General features: G+C 39.8%; 4 protein-coding genes across 8 annotated transcripts; 2 read left to right on the forward strand and 2 right to left on the reverse strand.

Moving 5' to 3' along the window:
* Positions 1–11: 11 nt before the first annotated feature.
* Positions 12–9,387, forward strand: LOC110997685. Of its 3 annotated transcripts, none has more exons than XM_022265947.2 (14): positions 12–155; positions 4,322–4,388; positions 4,572–4,776; positions 5,372–5,567; positions 5,635–5,794; positions 5,869–6,164; positions 6,243–6,627; positions 6,695–6,855; positions 6,925–7,121; positions 7,187–7,319; positions 8,322–8,634; positions 8,704–8,841; positions 8,933–9,099; positions 9,181–9,387. In XM_022265947.2, the coding sequence occupies exons 2-14, from the start codon at positions 4,325–4,327 to the stop codon at positions 9,322–9,324; spliced, it is 2,559 nt and encodes an 852-aa protein (XP_022121639.2). In that variant the 5' UTR covers positions 12–155; positions 4,322–4,324; the 3' UTR covers positions 9,325–9,387. The 3 variants fall into 3 exon arrangements, with proteins under 3 accessions (XP_022121639.2, XP_045490445.1, XP_045490444.1); XM_045634489.1 differs by lacking the exon at positions 12–155 and having other exon boundaries at positions 4,298–4,388; positions 5,635–5,759; positions 7,187–7,257; positions 7,289–7,319; XM_045634488.1 differs by lacking the exon at positions 12–155 and having other exon boundaries at positions 4,298–4,388.
* A 2,171-nt stretch (positions 9,388–11,558) lies between these two features.
* Positions 11,559–13,690, reverse strand: LOC110997684. Of its 2 annotated transcripts, none has more exons than XM_022265945.2 (3): positions 13,533–13,690; positions 13,367–13,408; positions 11,559–13,294 (listed from the first exon to the last, which is right to left on the reverse strand). In XM_022265945.2, the coding sequence occupies exons 1-3, from the start codon at positions 13,566–13,568 to the stop codon at positions 12,710–12,712; spliced, it is 663 nt and encodes a 220-aa protein (XP_022121637.2). In that variant the 5' UTR covers positions 13,569–13,690; the 3' UTR covers positions 11,559–12,709. The 2 variants fall into 2 exon arrangements, with proteins under 2 accessions (XP_022121637.2, XP_022121638.2); XM_022265946.2 differs by having other exon boundaries at positions 13,522–13,688.
* Positions 13,691–16,547: 2,857 nt separating this feature from the next.
* Positions 16,548–22,459, reverse strand: LOC110997667 (exocyst complex component 1). 2 transcript variants are annotated; one of them, XM_045634427.1, is made up of 6 exons: positions 21,941–22,459; positions 19,880–20,180; positions 19,328–19,527; positions 18,726–19,247; positions 18,358–18,648; positions 16,548–18,284 (listed from the first exon to the last, which is right to left on the reverse strand). In XM_045634427.1, exons 1-6 carry the CDS (start codon positions 22,109–22,111, stop codon positions 17,595–17,597), a joined length of 2,175 nt encoding a protein of 724 aa, XP_045490383.1. In that variant the 5' UTR covers positions 22,112–22,459; the 3' UTR covers positions 16,548–17,594. The 2 variants fall into 2 exon arrangements, with proteins under 2 accessions (XP_045490383.1, XP_045490382.1); XM_045634426.1 differs by having other exon boundaries at positions 18,726–19,250.
* Positions 22,460–25,125: 2,666 nt separating this feature from the next.
* On the forward strand, positions 25,126–26,121 carry LOC110997660 (prefoldin subunit 2). The gene is made up of 3 exons (XM_022265912.2): positions 25,126–25,427; positions 25,497–25,638; positions 25,711–26,121. The coding sequence occupies exons 1-3, from the start codon at positions 25,288–25,290 to the stop codon at positions 25,864–25,866; spliced, it is 438 nt and encodes a 145-aa protein (XP_022121604.1). The 5' UTR covers positions 25,126–25,287; the 3' UTR covers positions 25,867–26,121.
* The last annotated feature ends 104 nt before the right edge of the window (positions 26,122–26,225 follow it).

Below are 26,225 nucleotides of genomic sequence, written 5' to 3' on the forward strand. Positions count from 1 at the left end.
ATTGTATAATCAGGTGTCATTTGTCACTTCTGACTTCTCAGCTCTCACAAGTCACAGTCACAGTGATAAAAGTTTGTTTTGTATTTATGAAATAATATTATGAAAATATGTTCAGAACATAATTTGTTTGAAAAAGCGCAAGTTTGACTACCAGAGATATCGCACCTCCGCTCAAATAACGTCACAACTCCAAAAACTACATTTTTCAGGAAAGACATTTAAAGTTTACCCAACTTAATTTGTTTAGTTTTTGGATCATAATTAAAAAGGGAACTATTTTAGAAGAAAACTTTCTTCACCGAGTTATAATGTTTTTTTAAGCTCTATAAATTCATATTATTAGTAATCTGAAAATCCTGAAAAAAACATTGAAATAATCTGGGTTGTGACACTATATGTACAAAAAATACAAAGTTTTATTATAATTTGTTTATTATAATGACACAAGTATTTTTAACTTGTAATGAAATACAATATATTCTTTAATATAACGTGTATTACACACATATTAGACTTTGAAATGCCTTTTTATATAAAGACAATTAAATTTTCAAACTTATAACTGAAAAAAAAACAACTTTCTATCAAAATTAAATAATCTATGTACTTCAAAACGATCAACAGTTTAATTAAAACGAGGGTAGTACACCTCTATAGCATTGAAAAAATAAATCAAATTAAGGAACTTATAATTTACAACGTCTTAACTGAAAAATAAACAATTCACACTCTATCACTATAATATATAAACACTCTATGAAAATTAAATAATCTAGGTATTTCAATACTTATTTAAAATCACAATTTGTAACAGTAAGTCTAAAAATGAACTTCTATCAAAATAAAATACTTTAAGTACTTATAACAATCAGCTGTGCAATAACACGAGAGTAGACAGTGTAATAAAAAATAATTAAACTTATAAACTATTATAAAAGTTGGCATAAAAACTAGGAATGTGGTTGTTAAGAAGTAATGTCATTAAGTCATTCTTTTTCCGTTCCTTAATCTCTATTTTAGCAGCATAAACTTGCTTTAGATCAGGAACTATTATTTTTTTATTTCGAGAAAGTAAATTAGTTTCAGACCATTCAATGTCAGTGTACGACGTTTTGTACTTTAAAATATTTGGTGCGGCTTTGGTAATCATCATCATTTTAACTTCAGAAATCTTTAGCTTATTTAAAGTAGTAATACCTAGATCACTAACTAATCTTTTTAAATTAATGAAATCGGTGTGTGATAGTTCATTAACTCTTAGTGGTTCCCCAGTTTTCTTAGCCTCTTTAATTATTTGTACGTACTGACTTGGCACGTAAATTGGACCAGTTTTCAAGGAACGTTTTATTTGCTTTTCGATTACCGAATGTATGGCATCACCTTCGTTTTGCGTATGTCCGGCTATCAAAAATTTATGAGTAATAGAATTTAAATTACTAAACTTCAATATTGCATACATGTACAATCCAACAATAAACTTATTTTTGTTTTGGCCGCAACAGTTATCCGAATAAAAAACTATATCAGCTAGTTGGTCACCCTCGTAATCATGCAATTCTTTTTCTATATATTTAAGCAAACAGCTACCAATCTCATCTGAACCCCGATTACCCTGACCCTCGTGCCAAAAATAACAATCGGTAATACTGTTATTTACAATAGTGTCTCCATTGTAACTATCGTCTTCAGTCTGTTGCCTTTTTTTCTTTTTTCCCGATTCTTCTGCTTTCAATTTGCTTATCGTAAAGTTCATATTATTTAATTTGCTCTTATAATAAAAAACAGAAACATCACCACGAGGTACCTGTAAAACTGCTTGTAAATCGTATACAGATACAATCAGGTTTTTGTTTTCTTTTAGGGCTATTTTATCTCGCTTTTTTTCTTCCCTGGATAAAACCTTGTCCACTAAATGTTCATCATATTTTTTTTTGAGCAACAGTTTACTTTCGGGAACTGCATTTTCATAAGCTACACATAATTCACATCTGTCTTTTTTTGGCACAAAAAATCCTAAATTAAATTCACCGTTAAAAATACGACTGTACATTACGTAGTTTCCAAAGTTGCGTCCATCTTGTTTACATTCATTCACATAATCTCTATGTAAGTCAGATATAGTCTTTCCTCCATCAATGTATTCTCGTGTTGTTTGTGCTCTTAAATAATGACTTTCAATTTTCGGTATACGTTTTATATGATTTCTTATATCATTTTTTATAGTGTCACCTACAGTATAATGTTTACCGTGTTTCCCTCTTTCATCTTCTTTCAAAAATCCTCCAGTAGATTTCTCTGTTACAGTTCTAATTGTTCTATCATTAATATCCAATGTATTTTTAAACATTGTTTTGCAAACCCTTTTTAATGAACCTTCAACCTCAAAGTAAAATGCATAGTTGATTTTTCGATTTTTCTGTGCTTTGGTAGACCGAAACTTTATCTCTATCTGTTGTATGTGTTTGTGAATGAATAGTCTCTGTTTCTCTAAATCTTTCAAAGCCCAATAAGAATCAAAGATTTGAATTCTTATTTCATCGGTAAGAAAATAGCTGCATTTAAGTCTACAACCTTCTCCACAACTTGGTTTCATTTGTTTCTTAGAAATATTTCGTCCGGACTTCGTTTGATAGGGTAATCCAGAGTTTCGTAAAACTTTTGTTATATTCTGCTTCCATTGTGCCTCTCCACGGCGTCTCTTACGTGTATTGAAATTTCCCTGTACTACGGTCTCGTTTGGTATTGGAGAATGAATACTATTTAAGTTAATTTCTTTGGAAGTTGAAGGCAAGCATTCATTGTTGTCTTGATTTGTTTGTTTATTAAGTGACAATAGTACAGAGGTAGATGTTGGAGAATTTCTATTAGACGAAGGAGTATCAGAAGAGGATGAACTAGATGAAGATGAACTAGATGAGGATGAACTAGACGAAGAGGAATTTGTAGATGAAGTACTAGATGATCGCTGACGAGAAACTACTAAATTCTTGCTACGCTTTTTGGAAGACAATTTATAATCACGATCTTTAACAGAATCGTCTGTTTCTTCACCCGTAGATTCGGGTTCTTGCAAATTACAGTCTTCATTCTCTATTCTATTACATTCTACCTGTAAGTTGGGAATGTGTGTAGTAGGTTCATTTATATGATATGTATTCTCTTTATTTGACGTGTCACAATTTTCTTCTACATCTTTTGGTTGCGTATCTTCCGCCACAATAGACAAGTCATCAGTTACTGTGTTATGATGGTCATTGGGTTCCAGACATAATGACAATATTTTTCTGGATCTGGACATAGTTACAAGTGACACCGCCAAACCGAATAACACCTGAGAACAAGATGAACAACACAATTAGTTAAAAACAATTAAATACCTACCTAAACATTTTTTAAGGTTTTAAACTAAAAAAAAAACAACAATGTGGCCTCAGGGAATTAAAAAAAAACATTATGCGTAAACAGTACCTAAAATAATTTTATACTATCACTATACGATAATTTTAAATTAATAAATCTATCACTTTATTAATAATCATAGTCAAAAACACGAGCATAATTGAAGACAAATCAGTTTTCTTGCTGACACATAGTTTTATTTTCAGTCGTTTTATTTATGAATAAAGTCAAAATTCAACATAATTCAGATTTATTATCTAATAAAACATATTGTGCCATCATCCCGATCACATATACTGTCATACATTAGTACAGGTCAGTATTAGTGATAAACAGACATGTTTAATAATATAATTTCAATCACGTATACCGTCGTAACTCTGCATAGGTCAGTATTAGTGATTAACAAATGTGTAAATTGAATTGTTTCAATCCCGTATACCGTCGTTACTCTGCATAGGTCAGTATTAGTGATAAACAAACATGTTTAATAATATAATTTCAATCACGTATACCGCCATAACTCTGCATAGGTCATTATTAGTGATTAACAAATGTGTAAATTGAATTGTTTCAATCACGTATACTGGCATAACTCGACAAGCATCAGTTTAGTTGCAAAAAAGAAAATAAAATGTTACTTACCTCGTTTACAAAGACTGTCTTGATTCGACACAATTCACTTTTACTGAACAACGCCCGTATGACCACCTCGCGCAAGTCGTAACATGACACTGTTTATGTTCGCCGCGGCACAACTTTCGGTAAACAATAGAACGTCACAAGTGCCATCTAGGGACAAATAATTGAACTACGTCTATGACGATTTATGAGCATGAAGTATGTGTTATTCTGATACGAATGGTACAATTAAAGTCATTTGACATTTTATCGAGTTATGACGTTATTTGAGCGGATGTGCGATATGTCTCTTTTCCCCGCTTACGGAGAACTTGTAGGTTTTAAAGAGGACCAAGTTTCAAATGCAGGTACCTAATTGCGAAATACAGCAATGCGATTACATATTCAAACATTTCATACATATGCAGTGTTCTCTTTTAAAGTTATGTGTAGGCTCTAGTCCCAGAGAAATACAAATTTGTATTATTAGAAAATTGTTTTCAATTGTATATATCCTAATATTTATTTTACTTATTTATTGTTATTTGAAGAAAATAGGCTGTCTTCTCATGAAATTACTGAGGCAATGGAAGTACAGTTGCTGTCCAGTGATGTTGAAGAAGATACAGTGGCCCATGATAGAAGTTGTAAACCACTTTTACAGCCAACATTATCTTCAGATGACTTTTATTTAGATTGCAAAGTGGACTATGGAAATTTGCATGTTTCTACACTTTATTATCCAGGTAGACCACAGTAAGTGAATCTTCTAGTTTCTTCTTCTTCTAGATTTTAAAATCAAAGGTTTTTTCAATTATTGTTGTGTAATCTTTTCTTTTGAAAAGTCTAAAATTAAATATATTAAAAATGTTTCTTCTTTCCTTGAGTCAGTAACACTTCTTAGAGATTTTAGGTAAAATACAGAGACATATACATACAAATAAAGATATACATGAAGTAATTTAAATACAGTGTAAACTCCTTTCAACATAGTACTGTGTCATGCTGTACGCTAAGGTTGCGGGCGGCCTGGCCCATGAGATGGTGGTGTTGTGATTTTGGGACATCATAACCTATAAATTACGGGAAAAGTTTACATTCCCTAAATTAATAGATTGATTTGAATCTATTAATTTCACAGAAAAATAATCAGAGAGTTTCTAGTGAAAAATTTAAAAAAGGGGTAAAATTTATTCACCATATTTATAGGACTTATAATTTTTTATATCTACAGTATAAGGCCGTTTAAAAAAAGGTATCATGTTTAGCATTCAATGTTGCAGAAAAAATTATCTTCACCTGACTTGGATTAAAAAGATATAAATTCAAGTGAAAAATCTCTATTTTTCAGATACAACTACACTAACTCTGGTACAATTGGATCAAAACAAAGTAAAAAGGACGAAAAGAAAAGGTGGAAAAGATATTTTTCTAAAGAAATAATTGATGAATCTGGTAGTTTAACGGAGCGGCTCATCGCCTACCGCAAGCTTCTAGCAGAGACGCCGGACGATCTTCAGCTCTGGGAAGCCTACATCGACTTCAGGGTACTTGCATCCTCACCTAATTCACGCCACGCCGTCGGCCACATGTCACTTCGTTCCCGTTTTCCAGGAGGTGTGCGAGAGCGTGGAGGGCGCCCTCGAAGCGGTGCGGGAGGCGGCCGGCCGCCTACCTGACTCCGTCCGCCTCAGGGAGAGGCTCTTCGACCTCATGCAGACCGCGCTTCCTCGCCGGCGGTACGTCGAGGAGCTGCGGGAATCGCTCCGGAAGGGTAAAGCTCGACGCGAGACGCGAGCCGAAGGCGGGAATGAGTATCTCTGTGAACGAGCCTCGGAAACGTTTCAGAGCGACGCCCGGCGGTCCGCACGGAGACGTGGGCCAGACTCGTCGCGGCCGCGGGGGCGGAGGGCGAGGCGACGGACACGGTGCGGGCGGCCCTGGCCGACTGCGGTCGACGCCCGGGCGCCTCGCTACGACTGCTGCACGCCTTCGGGCTCGGCCTGCGTTCGGCGGGGCTCTGGGAGAGGCTGGTGCTGGCCATCGAGCTGCTCGTGGCCATGAACCTTCCCTCGCCCGCCTTCCCGCCCGCGCCTTCAGACGCCGACGCGGCCGAGCGACGTCTGCTCGACCTCGAGGACGAGGTGTCTATCGCCGAACGTCGTTCGCTTTAAACCGCTATCCGTAGTCATGTCACAACTCCCTCCCCCCTCCTCCGCCAGGCCGTCCGCAGCGGATTGCCCGTCGGCGTGGTGTGGACGCGCGTGGAGCGAGCGCGGGCCGCGGCCCACTGGCGCCCGGCCGCCCCTCGCGCGTCGGACGCCGACCCGCAGCGCGCGCCCCTGCCGGCCGACGTGGCGGACCTGCTACTGCCCATCGTCGGCGACGCCGACCTCGCCGGCCTCGCGGTGCGGCTGCTGTCGCTCGCCAAGGTGCCCCTGCTACCGGCGACGGAGGCGGCGGCGCGGGCGCTCGGCGAGCGGGACGGTACGGCGGAGGTCCTGCTCGCGCTCTCGGCGGAGCGGGCCCCGCGGGCCGACGAGCCGTCGACGGCGGCCGCTCTGGAGGCGCTCGCCGATCCGCCGCACTACTTCGCCGACGACACCGGTAGGACGCGCGGCGCGGGGTGACGGAGCGGGCGATGGAGGACCGAATCGACCGTAATCGTGTGCAGGGTACGGCAGCTGGGTGTCGGGGCTGTGGGAGGCGTGCTGCTCGGCGTGCGGCGGCAACCGGCGCGAGGCTCTCGTCTGCTGGCGGCTGCGATGGTTGCGGGCGCTGCTGCTGGCCGCGCCGCCGGACCGCCGCGCCGAGCGAGCCGCGCTGCGACGCCGGGTGAGACCGTCGGCCGGGCGAGTCGGTCCGTCGACCGCGAACGAACGCTGACGAGATGTCTATTCCCAGGCACGAGGCGTTCTGAAGCGGTCGGCGGCGACTTCGCCGACGGCGTTCGCCGAGTTCGCGCTGCTGGAGGCGGACGCGGCGCGCGGCGAGGGCGTCGAGGACGGCGCGGAGAGGGCGAGGGCGGCGGCAGCGCATGCCCTGCGCGCCGCCATCGCCGACGTCGACGCGCCCCCCGAGGACGCGCTCTACGTGGCCAGGTACGTCTCGTCCCGGGCCGAACGGGGATCTCCGGACGCCGTCTGACCTGCGCCCCGGTCCGCAGGGTGACGAGCGAAGTGTGCGGAGCGGAAGCCGGCGAGTGCGCGACGGTGTTCGCGGTGCTGCGCCGCCCGCCGCCGCCCAAGCTGGGCTTCTCGTCGCTCGACGCCGCTTCGAGGGCCGCCGCCCTCTCCGCGGTGAGTGTCAATCTACAGGACAGGAACTCTTTCCTCCTTTTTGTTTATAAAAATGATCTACCTTTCATGTTAGAGAAGAAACATCAGATGGTTTTGCTTTCAGATGATACGTCCTTGATTTTTAAAATCAAACGACAAATAACAAATTTTGACAATGTGAACAACGCTCTCTTTTCGATTGTCCATTAGTTTAGTATGAATAACCTTATGCTTTTTATTTTATTTTTATTTAACCTTATGCTTAATTCAAAAAATTACGAAATGCGCACGATATTTTATATATATAAAAAATATAAATAATGAGGAATTGAATCTGGATGATACAACTGTATTTCTTGGAATCACCATGGATTCATCAATCACCAAAAATTCGCTCACGGACTGATGTCGATACAGATAGCCTTGTTTATTTTAGTTACTTTCACAGCTTAATGACTTATTATTATGGGGTCATGCTTCTGATGTTGAATCTATTTTCATTCTGCAGAAGAGAGCTATTCGTGCAATCTATAATTTAAAATGTCCCTACATTGTCTCTCTGAGAGATAAATTCAAGGAAATTAGTATACTTACCTTTCTCTCGCAATATATTTATGAAAATATTATGTATGTATACAAAAATATGTAAAAAGGCTTACTATAAAGTTAGCAATTATCTAGTGGATAAAGAGGCCTGGGACTAGTGCTGGGCAGGCTACATCTAATTAATTTGCTATATTATCTTTATATATGATAAAAGATATCGGCCAACTCAAGTCTGATCAGCGCAACGAACCTTGTGTACCTCGTCCGTTTCGTCTCATGTTGGAGCAGTAGCAGCAGCTGACAAACTTTTTGACATCCATGTCTACTATCGCTTATGTATCCGACATCATTTGCCCTAAGGATGGGGATCAATAAATTAGAAACGAGTCGGGACTTCTGGTCTGAGGGTGGTGAGTTCGGTCCGTGAATGTTATCTGTATGTCGGCATTTTTCTATCTCATTAAACAACTCGCGCAGTGCGAGCAGCGATGCGCCGAGCTGGAGCGGAGGCTGGGTGAAACGACGGAAGAGGAAACGACGGACTTGACGTCATTTCTGCGCCCGAGCTCCACCGAGTGGGCGCGTGCGAGGGTCGCGCTCGCGTCGCCCGCTAGACGCCGCGAACTTCTCGCGCGACTGCTGCACGCGCAGGCGGACGTGGCCAACACCGAAGGCGAGGCCCTGCGATACTACGAGGAGACCGCGAGCGAGCTCGTCCGGCGAGGCGCCGCCGCGGGGGCCGAACACCGCCTGGCGCGGCTCTTCCCCGGCAACGCGCACCTCAACCTCGGTGAGTCCGCCGCCGTCCGACGCCGGCGCACCGTTCTGCCGAGAGCTGACGCCTTCTCCTCTCCGACAGCGAGCGCCTCCGCCCGTCGGACCCCGAGCGTGCAGTGGCGACTGAGCGCGGTGGCTCCTCCGCGGTCGCCGACGGCCGCCCTCGCCTCGCTGCTGCCGACCTTCCTGCGTGCGTCGCATCGGGACTGGCCGCCAGTGGGTGGGTACCCCTCCGACCTGGTGTCCGACGCTAGATCTACGCGGAGACATTTCGCGTTGCGCAGACTCCTAACTACAGTTCGTTCCGGCAGAAACTGCACGCGCGGTGCGAGCGGCCCGACGGGCGACCGGCGGAGCGGGTGGCGTGGCGAGCGGCGGAGCGGCGTGGGCGGCTAGGCTCGAGGCGGAGGCGCGAGCCGCCGACCCGAAGACCAAGCGAGCGCTGCTGACCGCGCTGCAGCTGACTCCACACGACAAGGTGAGTACTCGGCTCCGCCTCCTCGCGAAGGAGAGCCCCGCGACCCCCGCCGCCGAGGCTGACGGACCGACGTCTCCGCAGTGGCTGCACGTGCGAGGTGCGCGCTGCTGCGGCGAGGAGGCAGAGGTGTTGGCGGACGCGCTGCTCGAGAAGCAGCTGCGGCTGCACGCGCTGCCCGACGAGCTGCGGTCGCTCGACGGACCTCCGGCTTCGGAAGTCTCTTAGTTATTCATAATAAATATTTTCTTTGAAGAAATTTCATCCTTCGGCAATAAATGTTTTCCTCGATGGTTTATTTTTTTTCCGAAGACTTGCCAAATCGTGAGTAAATCTCCAAGAAATTTAATCTCGAGTCCAGATCTTTAATTCGGGATTAATTTACTACTTTGTTGCTTTTTATAAGTTACACCAAAATATGCGTCATTATACACGGAGGACTGGGAAATGTGACGTTCTGAAATTTGTAATGTAAGATTAATTGCATTGTTCTATAATAGAGGGCTCGGTGAGAAAAAATTGAAACGCATCCTTTCATTATATATTATGTACAAGAATTGATACCTTAAAGTTAAATTCTAAACAAATCCAGTGATTGCGCGTACCAGTATCAAAGCGGTCTCGAAAACGTCTAAATGTGATTATGAGAAGACTAGTTCAGACTTCAGAGATCATTAAAACACTTGTCAACTACTAACAAGGCTGACGTGTTACATCCGTAGGGTTTTAGGTCTTCAATTTTTACTGCTGTCAACGAATTAATATTACGAACACGCTGTATAACAGCGTAAATATTCTGCAAACCTCTTTTGAAATGCCTGCGGGAGTATGACAAATATCCCAAAAAATATGAAAACTGCTGCGCAAAAGATCTAAAAACTTTTGAATCAGTGCTACCGTTGTTTTGGAACTATGTTAAGAATAAAAACACCACATCTGTCGTAAAGTCGTAGCAGAAGGTTTCTTAGCTATAAGCGGTGTGCCTTTATAATCACTGTTCGGGGTTGGGATCAATTATAGAGATTATTATTTATTAAAAGATTAATGGACTAAACTAGTGGGGTGAGATGAGATAGGGATAAGAGTCGCGCCCGGTACGCCGTACGACGTCTGAATGCGAACTATGAATATCATAAAATATAATGAAAATGAACACACTAGCAAATCGTATTGCATGGTGTCATTTACATTGCAAATAACTGTACGGTTGTAAACCGTACATGTTCCCAGGGGAGGAAAAGATGAGGGTTAGTCAAAATGGAGGATGAAACAAGGTGTTACACGAATTTTAATATTAAATGTTGATAAAGTGATCACTATAATATGTTAAGATTAGTTGCGGGCATTGATATACAAAAAACCCAAGATGCACAGTCTCGAATAAAAGTAACGGTCGAAAGTGTCCCGAAACACTATTTCCGTCTCTTTCTATAAGTGACAAGCATATATTATTGCAAAATGAACCTTACGCGAATTGTTTAAAGTTGTTATTACAACGCAGTGTACTTAAAGCAATAAAATTTGACAACCGACCGTGGTCGGTAGGACAAGGTATTGAGTGGAGTCGAACATGACTTTTTTTTCATTATACATTACTATTTAGTATTTTAAGAGTTTGATAAATTGTGTTTTAAACACATAAATATATATATTTGTGCATAAATATGTTTTTGGGTAGGCTATGGGTATACCAAAAAAAAAAACAAATAATAACTGTTAAAATTGTTTATTCAAATATTTGGTTCAAAACGATTTAAACCTTTTCGTTAAAACATTTAACGCATTCTTTAGTGAAATAGTATTTTTAACAAGTCTCGAATTCTTTTTCCTTAAGTTTTTAATGACTTTTTCCTTGCTAATTAACCTTTTGCGGCATTTGTGAAGTTCGCTTTTTATACGAACTTTTCGAGGTGTATTCAAAACTGCCCCGTGCTTAGAGAAGTGATAGGAGATTTGAATTTCTAAATTAAACATTGAACTCGTAGGACACACTTCAGTATCACCGCCATCATCCGGTATTTCAATCTATAAGCAATATCAAAATATTTACAAACATTAAAAAAAATGTTAAATTGGCTACCTCCTGACCTACACTTTATATAGCGTAAATATATTTGTGAAAAACTATACATAAAAAAGTTCAATAGTACATAAATTTATTTATAAAAAAAACACAAATAAATATAATCGACTCCACTTATTAGAACAGGGTTATTTTTATAATGCGACTAAAATAAAAAGGAGACTGTTATGCGTTGTTCTAACACTGAACAAGCAACCATTGAAGTTGACCGTATAAAAGTTTGTGCGTTGCATAAAGTTTTTAGAAAAAATAAATAAAAATCACACATTGCTTGTTTCATCAGTTATAAAAACAACAAAAACAAATCAATAAAGTTTTTTTACTTACCGAAAATACGATATCCCATCCTTTATTAGCCTTCTTTACGTAATATTTTTACAATTTCTCACAGAACACTTTGACATTTTTAACGTCTGCTCCCTGACGCGAGCGACGCGAGACTATTTGAAATGAGCGCACAATTTAGAATGTTGCGCTCATTTTTTGAGGACGTTTTTTAGACGTTGAGTGCATCTTGGGTTTTTTGTATATCAATGGTTGCGGGGGAAAAAATGAATGACAGTTATCTTATTAGCTGCTAAGATTTAATTATATTTAATTCCGGAAAGGAAAACACGAAACATCGGCGAGGAAGCTCGATCTTGTTTATTATCAATTACAATGGATTGACTTTTTGAATTGAAATTACTTTTCAAAACACTGTATTATTATGATTAAAATGCATTTTTTCCGTAACTTCACACTCGCTCAAACACTCCCTTTCACGGGGTGTGGACTGTGGAGAGGGCAGATATCGATACTCCTGGCACAGCCTCCACCACCGGCTTTGCGTCTCCAATAGGCAATTATTGCCAACACGACCAGGATTGCGATTAAAACATATATTATAAAAGAATGATGAACATCGTGGCACGATATCTTGGTGCTCAAAATTTCTCTTTATTTCTTCAAATCGTCGAATGTCTTCTGAACTATTCAAATCAAGATCATGACTTGGAAAAGTTGAGATAGATATATTAATAATGTGACATTTCTGATGCCTCAAATTCTGAATCAATACTTATGTTTAGGTCTAATTATTCACATTAAATATTTATCATAAAATTACTATATATCATGTTATATTGTTAAATTCATTCTAAGCTGTAGAAAAATGAACAAACAAGTCTCGAAAAATACAAATGATTCAATCAAATGCTTGTGTGAGTTCAATCTAAATTGTGGAACTGTAAAAAAAAACTGATGTATGTCGGTATTGTGCTGCTGTTTTTTAAGAACTGATTGATGGATCTAATTTTTTATACAATTGGACAATTTTAATATTATTTATTCCATCCATTTAAACAAATTACTTTTCTAACATAGTAAATAATTAATATTTTTTACTGGGAAAAATATGATAGAACTTAAAAGAATTGAAATAGAATATTCTGAATTTTAAATTAATACACAATTGTACAAATCAAAAGTTCCAGGTTCATTGACATGTTGTACATTCCCAGTGCACCTTCTACCAGTATATCACCAAGACTAATCATCACTAACCTCTGTACTCAACAACTCAATTTTTATAACAGAGATGTCATTTTCCATCCGATTTATATCTATTTTAACTTCCGGTTGCATTTGGCATTCACTCCGTTTTAAGGTAGTCAACTCTTGTGGTTTTAATAACTGTGCTCCAGTAAAATTCTGTAGCTTGTAAAGATTTTTAATCAGTTTCTTATCAGTTAGATCGCTGATCTTCATCTGACTATTCATTTTCATAATTTCCGAGTGAAGGCTATTGAGAGGGGCAACATTTTTCAGTATATAGCTTTGACGGGGTCTAGTTGGCCGATTTAAAGATACCTGATCAGGCATATTATTCTCAGACTCACAAGCTTGGTAGAGCTGATCTACATCAGATACTGTGATGCCAGAAATAGATGAAGGTGATGAAAAACTTTGTTTAGTTTTTACAGACCCAGTTTCATTGTCAGGATTATCTACTTTGGCAAACTGTAAGTCTTCATAACCAAATGGAAACTCACACTCGGTGTTCTCACACATCAAAATTTTTTCAAAATAATTAATAAAAAAGAAATTTATTTTAGATGCACATAAAGGACAAACCTAAAACAGAAATAAATAATTAATAGATTTATGTAATTATTAATAATGTTACTATTTAAATTTGTGCTTTACCCTATCTTCTAAGACTGAAAGTCTTTCCATTTCCGTTTGTTCCTGAAACAAATAAAAATTCAACACCATTCTTCAATTAGCAATGAGGATGATATGAAGTTTATTGTTGCAAAAATAATTACATACATTTATTCTTATTACTCTCAAATACTCACTCAAAACTTACATTTGTAGTTAACCCTGCAGTGGTCCTATTATCCATGTTTATTTAGACAAGTATTTTTTATTATTAAAAACAATCCCTAAAGAAATGGCAATTGGCAAGGGTTTGAGACAAAGTCACTTTTCGACAGTCGTGGAATGCTCACGCTTTGTCACGTGACTATTTTCATACGAATTCGTTTGACATTAGTCGGTCACGCCTGCCGAAAATAGATATTGTCTCAAGCTTCTGATTACATCAATTTAAGAAGTCATCTGGACAAGTATTATAATTTTAATTCTGTGAAGTATAAATTCGATTTATAAAAATCCCATACTTGACGCTGACTAATGTACAAACCGTAGGAAAAAAGGCATCTGAGAACTCCTGCCTTACAAACGTAAACTTTCCAAGTCAAGAATTGGCATAGCAAAAAAAAGCACTAGTCCATATAATTTGTGATAAAAACTAAAAAGTGAGATGTTATATGCTCCTTATTATCCGTGGTAATTGGTAACAGTATAATAGGTCCTTACATACGAAATTGGCGTTTTGTGTGGTAGGAACAAAAAGTCGAATATTTTTAAATATAATACATTTAATTAATCAAAGTATGATCCATTGTTTTCTATGCACTTTTGCCATCTCATAGGTAGTTCATTGATCCCTTTACTAAAAAACCAGTCGGACGGGAATCAATAAAATCTGTGAAGGCAATTTGACTTATACTGAATGGATCACCTGAGAGGGTTATTAATTATAGAATTAGTGGCGGGCTCATGTTTGTAGAAGACGCGTTTGGCATTTTATCTAATAAATTCAGACTTTGCATTCACGCATTGATTTACAAAATAGAAAGCAAAAATTGTCTTGATGGCTTGTGTGCATCTACACAATTGTATAAGGAGAAATGAAAGAATTACTGGTGGAGTTTTGAACGAAGAACAACAAAATATTCCCCAGATCGCTCTTAATGTAGAACCAAGTGTAATTAGAAATGAGCTAAAATTTTAATTTCTATCGGAACAAGGTCAGCTTCTTTGGCAATATCAAATATAATGTTTGAAGGAAATAAAATATGATTATACAAATAATTGTTTTATTTAGGAATCAGGAACATTTACCAATAATTTTTATTTTCTTTTTTCTATTACACTATTTTCGGTTAAATTATTTTCCAAGACTTGTAACAGACTGTCACTTGTTGATCTAGGCTATTTTGCATTTCATAGTCTGATTGAACAGAGTAAGAGCGCGAAGTTGAAGGCGATGGTGACATTGCTGACGTAGTAGGTTGGCCTGTGAAGTATGCTGGGGTCTAGTCAAGACGGCTTAACAGTAGTGTATGTCGACACTAGCTGTCATTTTCATTCAAATTTAGTTTTCGACTTTCTACATACACTACTGTTACGCTGTCTTGACTAGACCCCCTAGACGAACATTTTGATAACGAAGAGGCTGAGTAGTATTATTGGTATCAAAATTCATCGAACCCATTCTCATTTCTGCTTCATAGACAATATTCTGGATTTGATGTTGTACTATACACATCGTGTATTGATCCATCTTCCTCAACTTGCTACTTATATAGTCTGCAAATATAGCAGCATCATCGCGTGGCCTTGCATTAGACGTAATCTCCCTCAGTAATTGCAAAGCTTCATCAACTTCAGGTTCTCTCTCTATATTTCGCTTTCGTGAAGTCCTTTTAGTCTGGGGAGTGATATTATCTTGAGAGGACTGAAAATAAAAAGGAAATCTTATAAATAATTACAAACAAGCACAAGCTTCAACATTATACTTTGAATAGTATGTAAATCCCTACTGTATATATATATATATTTTGTGCTACTTATTATTTATGTTTCTTATCGTTTAAACCTTCTCTGAACTTCTACAAATATTTCGAGATCAAAATTAGCCAGCCGTTCTCGAGTTTGAGCGAGACTAACGAACAGGCTAGTTTTGCTGTGAAAAATGGCGATATCAGACCATGTGTCGTTGGCAACACTGGATCTCATCCCTGTCACAGGGATACTGTGTACTGTAAGTTAGACTGTGCTAAGTGCTACGGGTGTGACGTATATTTCCGGGAGTGTAATCCACATTAGGTTTTTTTTGTATAAAATTAATAATTTAATTTTCATCCTTGAAATTTCATAAGAAGTTATAACCATGGCTTTGCCTAGAGTTCTAGCGTCTCGTCTAATGCAAACGACAGGTAAATAATTAAGACCGACTTAATTTTTTATTCATATATTTTTTGATTTCTATAAAAACATATACCGTGTTCTACATTTGGTACTTGAACACATTTCTTACATGATGGTTTCATAATAATATGCGATTTATTTAATTAAAAAATTATTACATAACTAACCTTTAAATGCCTGAATGCAGACATTCAATTTAGGGTACGGTCCGACTTATATTTGCCTCCAGTGTTTGTACCTTTTTAACTTGATGCTCAAGTACAAAACCAAAAACGTAGCAATCAATTTCAAGAATTAATTTCAGATTACTGAAATTTTTTTAAAGATTTACAGGTCATGTTGACTTGTTTATTGTTATGTTAGTACTTACCTTAATTATTCTTCATAGCTATATATATATAATGGTTAACAATTGTGAATGGGTGCTATACATATAATTTACAATATTTGTGAAGATCTTAAATATATAAATTGTGTTGCAGTGCGCCGTTACCACGGTGGGTCTCAGTTCAAACCCCCCTCTATGGATGAGCTACCAGTGCCACGTGGATCTTGGCAGGCCAAGTATGATGCTGACCAGCGCCGCTACAATTCCATCCTTGCCTTTGGAATTGCTTTTTCAGTGTTCTCATTTGCTCTTGTACGTATAGTTACAAACTACATAACAATTGAATCAAATGAAGTCAAATTTATGTATAAAAACTATGTAAAAATCTTGTTTGTTTCAGGCAAAGGGCTCCGGGTTGCTGTACTTCAACTATGCTCCACCAAAGTCACTTGACTAAGCACTGCATTGATGCAAAATGTATTCTTAGATATTAAACAATAGTATTTAATTGATATATCATTTTATTAACAAAATACTCAATTCCACTCAAATTCCAACATCAAATAAACCGTCTTTCCACATTTTTCATAGTCAGCCTATTGTTTGGGTAAGCTTATATAACTTTTTCAATTTAAATGTTTAATGTGGTTAAAAATTAAAAAATAATAGAGGGTAACATTTTTCATTGTTATAACATCCTCCATAAATAGATTTTTGGAATTGCAATAAGGAAAATGAGAACATGAAATATTAAGCACATAGATAACTGTGGCTTGAAGACAAATTTGCTACCGGTCTCAATTTAGTCGATTTGGTAATGGATTTGCGGAACACGTCACAATAATTTCAACATCAATTATTAAAAAATGTAAACTGTAAATCACACAAAATTAGACCATCGTCAACTCGAAAAGTCCTTTCACGTTACTGCATGAGTAGTGGTAAGTATATAATTCCTGGACTACCTAACGGACCTAAAGAAACAACTTCGTTAAAGAAAATTATAAGTAAATACATTCGCCTTTTCACGACAAATTAGTTAAGGTATAAATTATCTGATCGAGAAGAGACTCCAAACATTAGACCGGTAGAATGGCTCCACTGCCAATGTTGTTAAACCGGGTCAGGTAAGAAAGTTAGATTAAAAAAAAATACCACATTCCGCACATATCGCTGGTTACTTCCATTAGATTCGATTGAATTGCTGTTGGAACACAATCTTGTCCTAAATTAAAAACGAAAAACTAGCTAAAGAATTATCAATATTGCACTACAATTACTGTAATAATACTATACTTCACTTCTTCCTTTAGAGTTCGACATACAGAGATGGATTTAAATTCTACATCAAAATGGAGAATTCCTCCTACGGGAAACTCAGGGTTGACGAGATTAGGGAGAAAAGTTTAAAATTTAATTATATAAATTCTCAATATTCTGCCTATGTAAACAGAATATTATTTTGGTAGACATGAATGGTCAATGTTTCTCAATAAAAGTCGTCGTCGTCGTCGTGGGTTCCCTCGTCCAGAGAGTCGCAGAGAGTCAGTGGTCGCGCGCGATGTCCGAGAAGGCGCTCAGGATGTCGGCCGTGTCGAGGGGCAGCGCCAGGCCGGCGCCGGGGTAGCAGGCCGCGATGCGCGTCTGCAGCGCCACGTGCTGCGCCAGGAACTCCTCCTGCATGGCGCGCCACACCACCTGCAGTAGCCCCGCCTCCTCGCTCAGGTGCTTCTCCACGCTGCGATACAGGCGGTGCAGCGAACGACGCACCTCGTGCGGCGGGTACAGCGCCAACAGACGCCGCAGCTCGTGCTTGCCGAAGGCGGCGCGGAAGCAGACCTCGTCCTCGCGGGCGCCCGCCGCGACCGCCTCGGCGACGCCCTCGAAGAAGGCGGCGATCTTGTCGAGCGGCCGCCCGAACGACAGCGTCACGTAGCGCCGCAGCGCGTCGGCGTAGCGTCGCTTGGCCTCGCGCCGCAGAGGCTCGAGCGCGGGCACTCGCAGCGCGCTCAGGGCCGCGTGCAGCCGATGAAAGTTCTCAAGCTGCACGACATCGCGCGGTGTGCGCGGGTGCTCGGCGGCCTCCACGGCTGCCATCGCGCCGCTCACGAGCGCGCAGTACCAGCGGTCCAGCTCGGCGCGTCTGCCGCCCGCGAAGATCCGCTCGCACTCGCCGCTCACCTCCTCCAGCTCCGAGATGAAGCCGAAGATGCCGCACTTGGGCTTCTTGGCCGCCTGACGAACGATAAATGCGCAAATGAGAAGAGTCCACGGAGAGAAGAAGAGCCCGTCGGCGGACCCGCCCGACCTGTTTGACGGCGTCGGGCATCGCGGCCAGACGCTCGGCGAGGGCGCGGTCGGCGGCGCGTTTGGCGGCCACGGCCACCGCCGCCAGCACCTGCCGCGACCAGCGCCCCTCGGCCGCCTCTCCGCCGTCACCGAGAACGCGCCGACCCAACCACGCGAGAGCTCGCATGGCCCCGAACGGATCCCGCTCCACGTGCGCCAGCAGCCCCAGCAGCTGCTGCTCGAGCGCCGGAAACAGCTCGTTCATGGTGCGCCTCACCGCGGCCTCGCCCCTTTCGCCCTCGCAGCCATCCTGCGCGAGTTTACGAGTGAAGGGCCGAAACGTCATCGCAGACGCGTCTCGTCGCGATCGACCGTCGTTTCCGTTACCTTCCGATCGACGTCGAGAGCGAAGAAGTGCGTGCAGAAATCTTGTTCGGCGTCGCACACCGTCTCCACCGCGGTGAGTGCGTCGGCGAGAGGAGCGTCGACGCGGTCGGGCCGGTCGAGGCGCTCCCGGGCGACGGCGCAGATGTTCGCCGTCTCGCGCTCGTACAGCTTGCTCCACGTCGTCACGTAAACACGCAGCAGAGCCTCGTGCGCGCGTTCGTCCATCTCGCGCAGACGCCGCGCGAGCGGGGCGTACGGCGCCAGCTCCACGTGGTGGCGACGCGACGTTCCTCCCGACGCCGTCTGCGCCTCGTTGGCGAGGTGGATGAGCGCGTTGTTGAGGTGGCGGGCCACGGCGGTGGCTAGCTGCTCGCGCGCACGCCGAAGGCGGCGCAGCCGTTCTCTTACGGCGGCGAGCCGGAGGCGGGCGGCGGGCGCGGTCCGCTCGGCCTCGAGCGCGTCGATTAGCGCCTCCGCCGCCGCCGACGCCCGCGCCCTTCCCTCCGCGGTCGCCAGCGGTATCTGCTTGCAAAATTTTTTACTTGAGCCCCGCCGTTAGGTTCCGACTCGATGGCGACTCCGGTGAGAAGGCCGGCGCTCACCTCGGGCAACCGGTCGAGGTCGGCGAGAGGGGGGGCGTCCAGCCAAGCCACGACGTGGGCGAGCTCGGCGCGAAGCGCGCGGGCACCGTCGTCCGCTCTGCCGCCCGCCCATCGCGCCGGCAGCGCTCCACCGCCGGCCCGCGCCAGCGCCTCCAGCCTGCCCGCTCGCGCCGAAAGCGACGCGCCCAGCGCACTGCCCTCTGCGAGTCGTCACGTTTCATATGTCAATTTCTGACTTTTTTAAATGCCCTTACGGAAATTCATCGACATTGTAAGCTATTCAAATTCAATGCGTTATTTAAGCCATCCTCCTACAAGATGCCGTACCATGCGACGCAGAATCGGTGCCTCATCCATACTAGGCAGCAGACTGAAATATTATTAGGTATAACTTGTCTGAATTTTATCAGAGACATTTGGATTGGAAATAGCCTAATATTATTTCCATACCCATATAAAATGCTCTCCTGCTGACTCCAGGATGTTACACGTGTCTAGAAAGGGTCATGTGACAACGATCGACCTCATTGTTTAAAAGCAAAAGGCACATACCCTCAAGCCTGGCGGCAAGTTTAGCACCGCCTCCTTCCGTGGCAGCAGCCAACATGCCTCCTACGTTCAGAGCATCCAGTCGAGCTAATTTCTCAGCCAACCTCTTGACACGTCTTTCGGCGTCGCCTTCTTCGATTTCGGCATCTTCTAGCAAAGAAGCTAGCTCAGTTTCCGAAAGAGAATTGTTGGCAGTAGATGAAGTGGCAGCGACCGCTGCGCGGTTTAGGTGAGCGCGTGATGTTTCATCGGGACATGCCCATTTCACGGTCTCTCCACCCATTTCTATACTTATTTCACAGTTCTGTAGAATATAAAATTGAAGCTACAGTGAGGTTTTTAAAGTATGGAAATTGTAATACGTGGACGTTTCGTTTACGTAGCCAAGGCTTGTACATTTTGCTTTCGTACTCTTATAAGCGTAGCGATTTCTTAAATCGTCGGATTTCGCTCCGAGAGTATAGCCAGACGTAAGAGCTCTCTACAACTGTTACATCTCATACATTACATTTACTTACATTCATTATTTCGCTTATATTCTATTGTTGTACGCGGGTGGTTAATGGTGGATAAGTACGAACACCAATGAAAAAAAATGAAGGGGTTGGAGCGAAATAACAGAGAAGTAAACCACATTTTAACAAGTACCTGTTATCCTGTATCTAAAAAAAAACTACTTTTTTTAATCAAAACCTATAATTGTTTTTTAGTTATGCATGGATTCTAAATTGTTACCCAGAGCGTTAATATTGTTTTATTTGTTACAGAAAGCAAGTAAATATTTTTAGTTTCGGTGAAGCCTTATATGCAGATATGCATAGTCTCCGAGCTCTGGAAAATGACTACCTTCAAAAAGATAACTATTAGTTATCTTTTTAGCTTTTTAGCTTATAACATAAATTTAAAGTGAAGACTTTAGTAGTCACTAAAAAATAAATAAAATAATAAAAATGTTTTAAAATAAATAGAATAATATTATTAAAAAAATTGCCAAAATACACAGCTAGGTAAAGATAAATTTAAAATAAATGACAGACATTCTAGTGAAGACCTTAGTAGTCACTTTAAAATAAATAGAATGATGTAATAAATTTTTTTAAAATATAAATACTTAGATCATTGTATTAAAAAAGTTTTTTTTCATAAATTATATTAATGTTAAAGAAATAGACAGTTTTTGTAATAAATATGGAGGGAAACACTGTGTTTAGGATGAGAATGCTGTTGGTGGTGGACGCAGGGCTCATCATCAGAGATAGATTCCTTTTTCAATTCAATGGCTATATTGTGCAAGACAGCCAAAGCTACTTACTACACATATACATCTTGGTGTTTGCTAGAGATATTCTAAATCCCTTGACAATAAATACCTAAATAGATTATTCCAAACACTAAAACATCTCTTTACACTATTGGACTTTAATGTGGGCCTAATTAAGGCCTAAGTTAGGCCTTGTCAAATGGTTGTATTTAGTACTGGTGTAAATAAATAAAGAGTGCAAGCAAGTTGCCATGTAATCTACCATGAACTTCTTCCCTCTTAAAACATTGTTTAAACAGCTTTTTATTAAAAATCCTTGAGTCATCGTTCAGATTATGTCATACTTATACTAGGATGGTGGCTGGAATAACTCTAGTATGAACAGTTATGCCAACGTTATACTAGGTTTATTAGTAGACATTTTAATATTCTTAGGTCATTCTAGGTGTAAAATTTTATTCCCCATTTATGTACCACTGTAAGAAGTCAGAGAAATGCTTAATGGAGATTTATTTATTGCACCAACAAAGTAGTCACTCATACATGCATGAAACACAAGCCAAGTGCTTCCCCAATTATAGGCGCATACAATTTTTCTTTCTTATGTAAAGCTTATACACTAAAAAATAATTAAATTAAGATAAAATAAAGTTAAAATAAAAACAGGGATTAATCCTGACACCTAACTTTATTGGAATATTGTAGTGTTAGTGTAATGTGCCTCTTTATACACCAAATTCAGAGTTATTAATTAAACAAATTCAGTTTGCCCGCTTATGTCTCAACGACGTCAACAAACATACCGGTAGATCTGAGCGGAGTCTCGCAATATGTAGTGGCCAAGATCGCAGCCGGACAGAGCCCTCGTACAGCGCCAGTGTGCCGCTGCTCTCCACCGCTAGTCTCTGAGCGCGCCCACCACTGCCAGTTACCACCGTACTACACACCTCAGTTGCACATTCCTCCAACTTCATATTTATATACGTTGCACCACACCACAAGCTTAATAGAAACACAATATATAAGATTTTATTAAATTTTGGTACACTTAGACTTCAACAATATAAACATAAAGTACCACAGTTGCGAAATAATAAATTATTGTAAAAACTCTTAAAAGTTAATTATTATTTATTGTTTATATACTGTTGTAAATTGTGTTGGAATCCTAGAAATTGGATGGTGAAAATGCCATACAGGTCGATACCAAAAAAAAATAATGTTCTTTTATTCGTTACTTTACAATTTAATAAATGAAATTATTGCAATAAATATATTAACAAAAACTTCGGTTGCGTTGTTGACTTGTTGTTGGTTTTGAAGAGTTGAAGACACTAGACTGTAGACAGCTCACACTTCACAGCATCAGCCATCAACTACAGAGATCAGAAGTTTGACTTTGACAGACAAAGTTTGACTTTTGTTATTATTATTATCTATCGCAGACGGACTATGGTCTATGGTTCTAGATAGAGTATCTACGTAATATCTATACTAATATTATAAAGAGGAAAGGTTTGATTTTTTGTTTGTTTGTATGAATTGAATAGGCTCCGAAACTACTTGGCAGATTTGAAAAATTCTTTCACTGTTGGAAAGCTACATCATTCCTGAGTGACATAGGCTATATTTCATTTTCAAAAAAAATAGGCATCCTTACTAAAATTACGATAACATTAACATTTGTTTATTATTTGATACAATTCTAACAGATGGCGCTGAGTTAAAGGTAGTAGTTTGGCAAGACGACGTTTGCCAGGTCAGCTAGTATACAATAATCTGACTGAAACTGAAGAAAATCCTATGGTCTAAGATCCGGCTGCAGGATTACTGCGCTCATCGGTTATTTGCTAAAAAAACAATTTTATATGTATATTTATGGTAGTTTTCCAATTACAGCACCAGAGCGCATTATGCGGCACAATGTTCGACGTTGAATGTTCCAACTACAGCAACGCTTCGCACAATTGAGCACTCTTAAATGTAATGCTCTCGCGTGATACTCACAATCAATACCAACTCAGTGACAGAAAATTGACTAGTTTTTCTTCTTTAAGTTGGCATTGATCGAAATTATCGTTAGTAATATTATTTATTGGTGAAAAATTTGTAAGGCTTTCGTTTCGTCGTAGATTTTAGAAATAATCAAATTTATTTCAAACTGCTAAAATATAAATATAATTATAGTGGCTCAAATGCTCGGAGCATTCGATAAATCATCGTCATCACTATCATTTGGATAAGATGATTCAATTAAAAAGTGTAGGTATAATTCATTTAGAAATAATTTTAAAAAATCCAACACTGTACTTAGCGCACTCTGCTGATGCATTTGAAAACTAATTCACGTTCCAATTAAGCTTCAGCATAATTCGGCATTGTGCGCCACTGAGTCGCATTATGCTCCGTAATTGGAAAACTAGGTATAAGTATTAGAATGTATATCTACCAAGTTTCCTATGAAAATTTGGCCGCTACTATTTTTAGTGAAATTATTTTGAATCGATTTCTGGGAAAGCATTTCGTTCACTTGTTATTTAAATAAAATATCGCCTACATGACGGCAATTTACATAAATATTAAAAAAAATCACGGGTGCCGTTGATCCAATAGCCGCACTTCTTCGCAGCAAGGTGTAAACAGGTATGATTTCGATACATTTTTACGTTTACATATAATAATTATACATATATCAATTTAGATTATATACACATATTAAAATAGCGTGGAGCACTGGCACAAATGAACAAAAGTCTATACATTTCACGGTCAGCTGCTGCGAACTATGTGCGCTGCCACATTGGCCTTGGCTGCTATGACGAGCGCCTTTCACTTTATCCCTACTCCGCGGCCGACCGTCACGCAACATGCGCCACACAGACCATAAAGTTTGAGACGATGTAAGAAAAGTTTTGTAGGTAAATTAGTTAACGACATATCGCTGATACAAGAATAAATTGTTCTGAAAAGAACAGTTTATACGTTTTCGTTATGATATAAGTGTGTTTTGAAAAGAACAGTTATGTCAGCGTTATCGCAAGGATATCGAAGTGATCTCAGGAAGAAGAATACATCTGAACGCTTCAGCCGCTGCGCGCAGAAAAGGGTCAAATTTTTGCCGCGCCACGCTTTTGTTGAAACACGAGTCAGGTAGCGAAAGATACCTTTCGTACACACCCTGCGCGTATTGGCTGAACGTTTTAACACAACATGTTTTTTTTTATTATTATTACTACTTATAAGCATAGGCTAAGTTTTCTATACAAATGTACCTAGTTTTGTAAAATAATATACATTCATATACATTAAGTTTCATCTTCACCTTTTCTCTAGAAGTAATTAGGGAGTTTTATTTATTGAAACCAAAATTCCCCAAAGTTTCACTTTAACAATTATTTACTATCATCGATTTTTCATACTAAAACAATCGATTAATTAAAAAACCGACTTTTTTAGCAGATTGTCACATCTAATAATCAATAGAAAAGTTTTAAATGGCGTATTATTTACAAATTTCAATATATTGTTCAAAATATATTTAAAAAAAAATACTTAGATGCAACTCTGGCAGCATGAATTACTCCAAATAGATTCCTACATATTCATTACCATCAAATTCGAGCTATTGATTTATAAATCCAACTCTATTGAATTTGTGGACTCTCATTTTGGTTCTTCCGAATAAAGTTGTGTTTTATAATAAATATAGTTAGTTTTCCATGCAATGCTAGTCATTTTAAGTATCAATAGTAAAAGACTAAATACGTATAGTATTTAATTTCATAGAAATACAGCTACTATCAATGCAAAAAATAATAGAATAAAATCCAGTATTAAGTAAATTTAAAAAATATAAATCTACAAAATATATCAAACTAGGGATAGGGATACCTTACTAATTTTTTTTTGAATTTGCCGCGCTTTTTCGTTGTCTTCTTTCATTAGCCAGACTATAACTTCTGAATCATAAGCTCTATTTATATATTATGTCTGTGCTTTGGCGACTAATCTGTGGGTTAGGTATAACCCCAAATGAGTCTGAACCCCTTTATTAAATGTTTGCGGTAAATTATAGAAGCAAAACGTAAAGCAAAACTATATATGCTACTTATTTCCAAACAAAGAAAGAAATTAGGTAGTTTTGTTTAAAATGTCTAAATCAAGCAGTGGAATGGGAACAAAATCTAAGTCCAATGAGGAGGTATTCGCAGGTTTTCAAACTCTTCGAAATGAACAAAGACAATTAGCAAATAAAATTTCAGAATTAGAAATGGATCTAAATGAGCACAAGTAAGAATGAAACTACAAGGGAGAGTAGAAGTTTGTTTTTCTGTTACTAATATGTTGTTACTATTTTAGGATAGTAATAGAAACTTTACAAGCGGTGGAGCCAAAACGCAAATGTTTCCGTATGATTGGTGGAGTATTAGTTGAGCGCACAGTTGCCGAAATACTACCAGAGCTTGAGACTAACTTGGAAAGGTTACCTAGTGCAATTCAGGTACAAGTTTAAATATTGTCAATTATATAATTGATTTTTAAGTATTCAATCCTTATAAATTATGTATTTTAGACACTTAATGAACAACTGGCCCATAAAGGACAGGAGATCAATGATTATATAGAGAAACATGATATCCGAGTGCAGCGTGGGGCTCAGCAGCCAACAGAAGCACCCTCACAGGACTCTCCAAATGCTAAATCCAATGTTCTTGTTGCAAGTGGTTAAAATTATTCTAAATCCTTAATTATTTTTGAGCTTGTTTGTAATAAAAAAGTATTTTAATTGATTAAACATATAACATGTGATAAACATTTATTATATTAAATGGAAACTAAAGTTAACTTCTATCACAAATCACTTAAATTACCTATTATCAAAATATATCTTTGCTTTACAATAAAAACATTATAAATTCATAATTTCCTTAAAAATAATTTTATTTAACTTTGTTTTAACTAGTAATAAAGATCCTCGCTTATTTACATGTTTTTAATTTTAAGTCAGTTGTGATTATTTCTCAGTAAACGAGGGAGCTAAGTCAAGTAAGCTTATATACATATATGCTTCATAAAGCAAAGTAACAA

Source organism: Pieris rapae, chromosome 3 (genome assembly GCF_905147795.1).
Source record: "Pieris rapae chromosome 3, ilPieRapa1.1, whole genome shotgun sequence".
NCBI lineage: Eukaryota > Metazoa > Arthropoda > Insecta > Lepidoptera > Pieridae > Pieris > Pieris rapae.

Coding starts and splice junctions, on each gene's coding strand:
- LOC110997660 (XM_022265912.2), top strand. CDS start 25,288: ATGTCTAAATCAAGCAGTGGAATGGGAACAAAATCTAAGTCCAATGAG. Junction 25,428..25,496: donor ATGGATCTAAATGAGCACAA/GTAAGAATGAAA, acceptor TTACTATTTTAG/GATAGTAATAGAAACTTTAC. Junction 25,639..25,710: donor GGTTACCTAGTGCAATTCAG/GTACAAGTTTAA, acceptor TATGTATTTTAG/ACACTTAATGAACAACTGGC.
- LOC110997684 (XM_022265945.2), bottom strand. CDS start 13,568: ATGGATAATAGGACCACTGCAGGGTTAACTACAAAT. Junction 13,409..13,532: donor CTGCAGGGTTAACTACAAAT/GTAAGTTTTGAG, acceptor TATTTGTTTCAG/GAACAAACGGAAATGGAAAG. Junction 13,295..13,366: donor TTTCAGTCTTAGAAGATAGG/GTAAAGCACAAA, acceptor TTTCTGTTTTAG/GTTTGTCCTTTATGTGCATC.
- LOC110997667 (XM_045634426.1), bottom strand. CDS start 22,111: ATGAAGTTGGAGGAATGTGCAACTGAGGTGTGTAGTACGGTGGTAACT. Junction 20,181..21,940: donor GACTCCGCTCAGATCTACCG/GTATGTTTGTTG, acceptor TATATTCTACAG/AACTGTGAAATAAGTATAGA. Junction 19,251..19,327: donor ACCTCGACCGGTTGCCCGAG/GTGAGCGCCGGC, acceptor AAATTTTGCAAG/CAGATACCGCTGGCGACCGC.
- LOC110997685 (XM_045634488.1), top strand. CDS start 4,298: ATGACGTTATTTGAGCGGATGTGCGATATGTCTCTTTTCCCCGCTTAC. Junction 6,856..6,924: donor GAGCCGCGCTGCGACGCCGG/GTGAGACCGTCG, acceptor GTCTATTCCCAG/GCACGAGGCGTTCTGAAGCG. Junction 8,842..8,932: donor TCGGGACTGGCCGCCAGTGG/GTGGGTACCCCT, acceptor TCGTTCCGGCAG/AAACTGCACGCGCGGTGCGA.